This window comes from Betta splendens, chromosome 10 (assembly GCF_900634795.4).
Source record: "Betta splendens chromosome 10, fBetSpl5.4, whole genome shotgun sequence".
In the NCBI taxonomy this organism is placed as follows: Eukaryota; Metazoa; Chordata; class Actinopteri; order Anabantiformes; family Osphronemidae; genus Betta; species Betta splendens.
In genome coordinates, this window is record NC_040890.2 from 10,981,486 (window position 1) to 10,988,815 (window position 7,330).

The 7,330-nt window shown below is 47.7% G+C and overlaps 3 protein-coding genes across 4 annotated transcripts; 1 reads left to right on the forward strand and 2 right to left on the reverse strand.

Moving 5' to 3' along the window:
• The first annotated feature begins 389 nt into the window (after window positions 1–389).
• grhpra (glyoxylate reductase/hydroxypyruvate reductase a) lies at window positions 390–3,134 on the forward strand. The gene is made up of 9 exons (XM_029165802.3): window positions 390–742; window positions 885–1,015; window positions 1,521–1,593; window positions 1,671–1,787; window positions 1,868–1,956; window positions 2,054–2,155; window positions 2,239–2,374; window positions 2,455–2,585; window positions 2,659–3,134. The coding sequence occupies exons 1-9, from the start codon at window positions 657–659 to the stop codon at window positions 2,778–2,780; spliced, it is 987 nt and encodes a 328-aa protein (XP_029021635.1). The 5' UTR covers window positions 390–656; the 3' UTR covers window positions 2,781–3,134.
• A 124-nt stretch (window positions 3,135–3,258) lies between these two features.
• Window positions 3,259–5,880, reverse strand: LOC114864827 (zinc finger and BTB domain-containing protein 5-like). Of its 2 annotated transcripts, XM_029165800.3 has the most exons (2): window positions 5,536–5,880; window positions 3,259–5,336 (listed from the first exon to the last, which is right to left on the reverse strand). In XM_029165800.3, the coding sequence occupies exon 2, from the start codon at window positions 5,116–5,118 to the stop codon at window positions 3,340–3,342; it is 1,779 nt and encodes a 592-aa protein (XP_029021633.1). In that variant the 5' UTR covers window positions 5,119–5,336; window positions 5,536–5,880; the 3' UTR covers window positions 3,259–3,339. The 2 variants fall into 2 exon arrangements, with proteins under 2 accessions (XP_029021633.1, XP_029021632.1); XM_029165799.3 differs by having other exon boundaries at window positions 3,259–5,880.
• Window positions 5,881–6,030: 150 nt separating this feature from the next.
• Window positions 6,031–7,063, reverse strand: tomm5 (translocase of outer mitochondrial membrane 5 homolog (yeast)). Its single transcript, XM_029165807.3, has 2 exons — window positions 6,812–7,063; window positions 6,031–6,325 (listed from the first exon to the last, which is right to left on the reverse strand). Exons 1-2 carry the CDS (start codon window positions 6,930–6,932, stop codon window positions 6,291–6,293), a joined length of 156 nt encoding a protein of 51 aa, XP_029021640.1. The 5' UTR covers window positions 6,933–7,063; the 3' UTR covers window positions 6,031–6,290.
• Window positions 7,064–7,330: the final 267 nt, after the last annotated feature.

Here is a 7,330-nt window from a genome sequence, read left to right on the forward strand (position 1 = left end):
AATATAGTATACAAGAGAAACTTACTCTTAATCTCTGAGTTTAATCATAAAAGGCTAACAGAAAAAGAACACATCTATGTTTGTGCAATTCGGTCCATCTTAAATGTTTTTTAGTTTTGTGTGGTTAAAATGTTCTGTATTTATTAGGTTCCTAAAATGGTAATGTGCGTGCGTTCAAAGAACACAACTTTTAGGGTATTACGTCATTGTCCGTCCCTGTTTTAACACGAACTCAGGAAGCAAAATCCGAGAAATGTCAGCACGTCCTTACTAAAACTGTGGATGTGAAACTATAAAGACGTCTCGGAACTTTCTTTCAAATATTTGAATAATGAAAAAGACTCAGCTGCAAGTGTTAGTGGATTTGTATCATTTATTTGTATTGAATTCTCTTTAACATAAACATTTACAGTTATTTGATATTGTGCATCAATACAAAATTTATATTAAACTTTTAATGTAATATTTCACACCAAAGTCTACCAGAGTTTTACGACAAGGAACTGCCGCACGCAACCTTTAGGTTAATAGGGCCACAACCTCGCGCATGCGCAGTAGTGCGAGCACAAGCGCTTCCTGCTCGCTGAAGAAACGCGTGAAGCTTGAGAGCAGTTCCACTCTGACAGTAAACAGAGCATTAGGACGTCTGATTTAGGATGCAAGCAGTTGGAAAACCCATGAAGATTTACTCGACGAGGCGCATCCCTCCGGAGGGGATGGAGATCCTGTCAGCGGCCGGAGTGTAGGAAGTATTTTAGTAGGAACCTGCAGCATAAATCAGTAGCATTCGTTTTGCACTGCAGGGTCCGACACACCACTTCATTCAGACTTCCTATATGTGTATGCTTATGAAACCGCCTTCTTGTGTGCGCCCACGCCTGCAGGTGTGAGGTGTCCCTGTGGGACTCAGATGAACCCGTGCCCAGGTCAGATCTCCTCAGAGGCGTGCAGGGCGCTCATGGGCTCCTGTGTCTGCTGTCAGACAAGGTCGACGCAGAGGTTCTGGATGCTGCAGGTACTCACAGCAGAGGCGGGACCGTCTCACACTGCTTAGGACGGCGTCTGTTTGTGGTTACTGTCAATATTAGCGTGACTTAGACTCGTTGGTCGTATTCATGTGGGTCTGTATGCAGAGTAGTACAGGGCCAGCGTCGCAGGGGCTGTGGTTTTAATGACCAGATCAAAAGAAGCTGCAGGAGCCATGGTTTGTTTGATGTTTGTCAGCTTGTTTGCTTCTAGATAAATTAATGATATTCCATGGAAACCCATAGGATGGACTATGACCTTTATGTCCTGCACATTTTACTGTTGTGGTGCATGAGTGCTCTTTTAATGATGAACCTGCTTCCAACTTGAGTTGTTTTTTTTAAACAAAGGAGTCCATGTTATTCTACTTCTACTTTTACTAGGGAGGAAACCTGAAACTTTTACATTCTGAATAAAACAATTACACAATTAAAGCTAAGGCTCCAACGCTGATTTTATTATGTATGAATCTATATTTTTACTTTTGATTTCAGGGCCCAACTTGAAAGTAATCAGCACGCTGTCCGTGGGGTTTGACCACCTGGCTATTGATGAAATCAAGAAACGGTAAACACAAACAGAAGCTGATGTTTCAGATGAAGCCCTGCAGCCTTTCTAAGTGATCCTGCCTTGTGTTTTCACAGAGGAATTCGTGTCGGATACACTCCAGATGTGCTGACTGATGCCACAGCAGAACTGACTGTGGCTCTGCTGCTAGCGACCGCTCGCAGACTGCCAGAGGGAGTGGACGAGGTCAAGAAGTATGTTTTCAGGATATAACACTTTTTTTAACCGGTAATTGCACCCCACAAAAGCTGTACTGCTCTTTTATTCGTCTCAGCGGTGGCTGGAGCTCGTGGAAGCCTCTGTGGTTGTGTGGTTATGGTCTTTCCGGCAGCACAGTAGGAGTCATCGGGCTGGGACGCATTGGTGAGGCCATAATAAATAACTAGCACCATGTGATATTATTTCCATTAAATGCTGAAGACGTGTTTATAGGTGAGTCAGAGGTTGTGTTTGTGATCAGGTTTGGCCATTGCGAAGAGACTGGTGCCCTTTGGAGTAAAGAAGCTGCTGTACTCTGGCAGATCATCCAAATCCTACGCTGCGGAGGTCAATGGAGAGTTTGGTAAGAACTGCAGAGACAGTCGCACAGACAGAGGGACCCCTTATGTGTTCATACCCGTCTCACTTCTCCCCTCTGCTGAGCAGTACCCCTGGACACGCTCGTGTCCGAGAGCGACTTCATAGTCGTTTCCTGCTCCCTGACACCAGAAACCCAGGGTCTGTGTGACAAGGCTTTCTTCAGCAAGATGAAAAACACAGCGGTTTTCATCAACACCAGCAGGTAGCCTTAAAAACGGGTTAGTTTGTCGCCTGTTCTATTCAAACCCGTATGGTGAGCATGTGGTGAACCGCTGCTTTTAGAGGGGCTGTGGTGAACCAGGAGGATTTGTACGAGGCTCTGAGCGGCGGACACATAGCAGCAGCTGGACTGGATGTCACAACGCCGGAGCCGCTCCCTACAAACCACCCTCTTCTCACTCTGAAGAACTGCGGTGAGTAGACGCGACGCCAAACGTCTCGTTTTCCCCCGGCGCCCTCTGATTCTCTGTCCCCTCCCACCTGCAGTGGTGTTGCCGCACATCGGCAGCGCCACCTACTCCACCAGAGGCGTCATGTCAGCACTGGCAGCGCGAAACCTGCTGGCCGGGCTGCAAGGCGCCGACATGCCCAGTGAGCTCCGCCTGTAGAGCCCGGAGCTGAGCCGGCAGACGGTCCAGAATCTCATGGAGGCAGCGTGAAGCAGAGAAGTACTGGTGCTGTCACTGTCGAACGGAATTGCACTTTAAAGACAATGTATGTTTTTGAGGAAGTAAAGTGGGTGTGTACGTGAACTTTTTAGTAGTTCAAGTTCAAAAAGCACAAAACAAAAGCAACAGTGGACGCTTCACTTTCTAAATCCTATTGTATTAAAAAATTACAGGTGAACTGTAAAATCATTTAAAATGACTCCTTCAAAACATGTTAAATCTGATGTTGTGCCTAATACTTTACATTACTAATGTTAACACTCCCCCTCGTTTAATAAAAACCGTGCAACACTCCATGTTTCACATCACTCCATTATTGTGTGTTTAGTTGAAACATTAAAAACGGTTTGCATTATAGATTCGTCTTATATTTTTTTCTAATATTAGAAATTAGTGCATCATATAGTCACACCTCAAAAATAATTAAATTCATTTTATTTCATCGAATAAAACTTTTTTTTTTTTTTTTAACATTGAGCTTATTTTCAGAGCGTTGTGTTCAGAGCAGAGCGTCCGGGAGCAGCTGGTTGTCTCTCCAGTTCAGGCACGTGTTCTTGGAGTGCTTGTACAGGTGGGACGACTGGCTGAAGCGCTTGCCGCACCTCGGACACGGATACGGCTTCTCGCCCGTGTGGACGCGGATGTGCTTCTTGCAGTCCGTCAGGTTCATGAATGTCTTGCAGCAGATCTTGCAGGCGTACTTCTTCTCCCCTTCCACCAACAGGACGTGATCCTCGGCAGCTGCTTTCTTGCACTTGGACAGAACGTCCTCCGACGCTCTGGTGAGCGCGGGCCGATCCGCGGCGCCGGCGCCGGAAGGATCCGCGTTGGCCTCTGACCCGCACGGCACCTTGGGGGCGATGCGCCGGAAGGTGGTTGTGGCGGGGCTTTTCCCGGGCCTGGAGGACTGGACGGCGGGCGCCTCCAGGGTGAGCCCAGGCTTGATGCCGCTGAGGAACCCTGTCAGCGGGTTCTGGGCGGGCTGGAGGATGAGCGTGTCACCAAAGCCGGGGCTCTGGGTCGGGAGGAGCTGCTGCATGGGGACAGACGTTACAGGGAATACAACAGAGGAGGAATCAGAGGACTGAGCAGAAGTGTTGGCCTCTTCTGGTTCCTGTGCGTCGCTGGCGGTGGTAGTGGCGCTGGCGGCGGCGGCGGTGAGCGTCGCTAGGCTGTCTTCTTCTTCGAGAGCGTCACTACCGGGATTAAGGAAGCAGGAAAAGGCCAGCTCTGATAGGCCGTCCAGGCCGTCGCCGTCCACCGAGTGCTCGCCTAAATCCCCTGAGTCTCTCAGTGTCTCGGTGTGAAGCGCTGTGCATAGCTGAGCCTGGAGGGAGCTCACGCCTGCCTCTGTTGGACTGTCTGCAGGCAGTTTCTTCTCATTGATCTGATCATTCAAGTTGTCGGTGCAGCTCTGCAGTGGAGACGGGGGGAACTCATCCGACGCCGTGTCTAAATCTGGGGAGAACGAGCTCAGGTTTTCCTTTTTCACCTCAATCAGTGCCATTTGTGGCTGCTCCCCCTCTTCTTCCCCTTCTTCTCCCACCTTGACTTTCACCACAGTTTCTCCACCTACGTCTCCATCCTTCTCATCCACACCTCCTGCTCTGCTGTCTGACTGACTCGGCAGCTGGATCTCCTCCGACTCTCCCTTGGCGGCTTCGTACTTCTGCTCGACCTCCTCCTCCTCGTTGCCCTGGCCCTCCCAGAGTCCGTCCCTCACCCTGAAGCAGTCTGGGGACAGCAGCTCCTCTCCTGCCTCCTCTGTGATGCTGCTGCTCATGGTTATTGTCGGTGAACACTCCTTATAGTTTTCCCCAGGCGGCCCACAGGACCTCTTTCTGTCAATGAGCCTTTCCTCTTGTGACTTCCTTTTAAGATTGGGTGACGGTGCTCCAGCCTCCTGACCACTGAGTGTCCTCCTTGTCCCCTGACATTCACCCCCACCTGACTGAGTTACCTCAGTGGCGAAACCCTTATTAAAGTCCTCCTCCACGGCAGATGTGACATTCTGAAGTGAAGCGGACGTCTCCACCTGTAAGGCAGGACTGTGCTGCTGCCGTTGCACTGACCTCCATCCTTTCGGTGGTGTCGCTGGGAAGTTTTTCCTTGATATATGGAGTTTGCAGGCCTTCACCACCGTGTTGAGGTGCAGGTGCGAGGCTGCCAGCAGCACATCCATCACATTGGAGGCCCTCAGGGACAGGGTGGATGTGTAAATCATGTCTAGCAGGGTGGAGAAGGCCTCAGGGGTCACCACCTCCGGATCGAGCTCCATCACACTGGGGGCTCCTCCTCTAGCTCGATCAGCTCTCGGCCTCGCGTCCTCATCGGCACTATCATTGGAGTTTAGGAGAGCTTTGAAGTGAGAGCTGCACGCTGCCAGGATGGAGCGGTGAGCCTGGAAGCTCTGGCCTCCAACCACCACCACACAGTCGCACAGCTGAGCATGGAGGCGCTGGTGGTTGAGCTGCTTGAAGATGTGCTGGAAATGGCCTGGGAAGTCCATAATAGAGGGTGTAACTTAATGATGTTAAAGTTTTACAGATGTCCCAGTTACAAGTGGAAATACAGCAAACGCAGAGAAGGTCATGCTTATGGCAGATCCAGCTGCTCGGGAACAGCAATGTAAACCCTTCTCGCTATCCAGGTTTCAGCTGCTCAGAGAGAGTAATTAAGTTTTACAGCCGTCTACCTCCGGTGCGATGAGGAGCGGTCCATTGTCTCCTGTAGCCGGGTTTCCTAGAGATGCTCTGGAGTATGGGCGGGCCTAATCCGACAATACCCGGGAGGGATGCGGCGCCGATCCGGCCTTTGTTTTCAAAAAAACTACCCACTGTCTGCACGTGTGCTCGTCTCCTGCTACGTCTCCAGTTATTGCTCCAAATACTGTCCGCGTTATTCGGCTCTATGGTTGCGAGGCTCAAGACGGTCGATTTAGCGTCTGCTGTCGACGGCTCCGTCGCTTGTAGTCTCACCGATCTGCTCAATATAACACTGCCCCCACGCGGTTAATCTGGTGAATTACATCCTTTCTGTGATTCACCCCTGACAATTTATGCCTGTTTTAGTTAATCGTTTCTGGACATTTTAAATTAAATATTCTCCTTTATATTATTGTATTATGCTGCTGATTCTTGACTGTATCACTTATTATGTACATAACATATTTTACATTTCAACAAACAGATTCATTTTCCATTTTATTGTATGACATGTATGCAGACTATCAGACTTTAACAAGAAAACTAAACACATTTTTACAAGGATCAAGACTAGAAGTAAGAACGAGTTGCTTCCTCTGGTGCAGAGATGGACAGATGCTAATGTCTTTCTCAGTGTGTGCCCCGCTTGTCCCCATCTGTCTGCTTGTGGCGATCAACATCATCTCTGATGCGGTGAACTCTCAGTAGATGGATGGAAAGAAGGAAGTTGAAACAGCTGCTTTGCTCATATACTGTCCAGTTTCTTTAACACATATGGAGCTGCAGAAACAGAAGCATAAGGTTTATTATCATGGTATTACAGCCTGCAACCCTAAGTCTCTCCAGTGAGCGTGTTTTTGTGTTTTGTGATGGGTTTATAAGTCATTGTTCTAAGAAGTTTGTAAACTAGTTTGAATTTGCCTCAAAAGGTTGCATAAATATAACTATAAATGAAGCAGTGTCTTCAGTAACTGCCTTCTATACTTTTACAGCAGTAACGTCCACTAAATATTTACAGTGACTGATCGTCCCTGTACATCATCTTGAAGAGGTTGTGACTTATTCAGGTACGTTGGTTGGCTTGTGAACATGACCTCCCTGTTTTAGGCCCATTTGTGCAGGACATGTCATTTCTTCTGTTATAAGCACTGTTTGCTAGAAAAATTATTGCGACTGTTGCCTTGTGCTGTCGAATGTTTACCCCAGGATCTAGCGAACGCATAATTAGTATTTAACCAAGTGCCAATGTCATGTGCTTGTACTCACTGGCTCGGAGGAGGGCGACGTAAATAAGGAAGTTTCGTAAAGATGAAATCACATCTTGCCGCATTTTCTTCTTCATCTCCTCTGGGTCCATTTTAGGTCCGAGTCCTTCTAGTTTGAACATTGTGATTGTGGTTTTAGAGGCTCTTGCTTCTTGACTTGCCTTTTTCGGTGGAAAATCCAGCAATCAGTAGCATGGATGAAAAAAAATCTAAAACCGGAACTACGCAATAACGGAAGTGACGTTAACAACGGCGCGCACGGAGGGACAAATTGCACGAAGTCTAGAAGGCAAAACATAAATACGGCACTGGTTCAATATTACTTGAATGTATTTGCTGGTTTACCAGCGAGTAATTATTTTTTTAACAAATTATCAGTGTTAGTTACCTTTATGTTAGAAAATGAACCTTCTTAATGAAGATGGGAAAAATAAAGCAGTTGCCCATTAAAAATAAGGTCCCTCCTGTTTTTACAATTTTATGAACAAAATAAAATCTAAATGCTAAAGCTTTATCTTGA

What these genes read in the sequence shown, in the direction of transcription:
- grhpra (XM_029165802.3), top strand. Translation starts at nt 657, where the DNA reads ATGCAAGCAGTTGGAAAACCCATGAAGATTTACTCGACGAGGCGCATC. An exon ending in CATCGGGCTGGGACGCATTG is followed by an intron (nt 1,957 to 2,053) that starts GTGAGGCCATAA and finishes GTTTGTGATCAG; the next exon opens with GTTTGGCCATTGCGAAGAGA. An exon ending in TCTCACTCTGAAGAACTGCG is followed by an intron (nt 2,586 to 2,658) that starts GTGAGTAGACGC and finishes TCCCACCTGCAG; the next exon opens with TGGTGTTGCCGCACATCGGC.
- LOC114864827 (XM_029165799.3), bottom strand. Translation starts at nt 5,349, where the DNA reads ATGGACTTCCCAGGCCATTTCCAGCACATCTTCAAGCAGCTCAACCAC.
- tomm5 (XM_029165807.3), bottom strand. Translation starts at nt 6,932, where the DNA reads ATGTTCAAACTAGAAGGACTCGGACCTAAAATGGACCCAGAGGAGATG. An exon ending in CGTCGCCCTCCTCCGAGCCA is followed by an intron (nt 6,326 to 6,811) that starts GTGAGTACAAGC and finishes CTGTTTCTGCAG; the next exon opens with CTCCATATGTGTTAAAGAAA.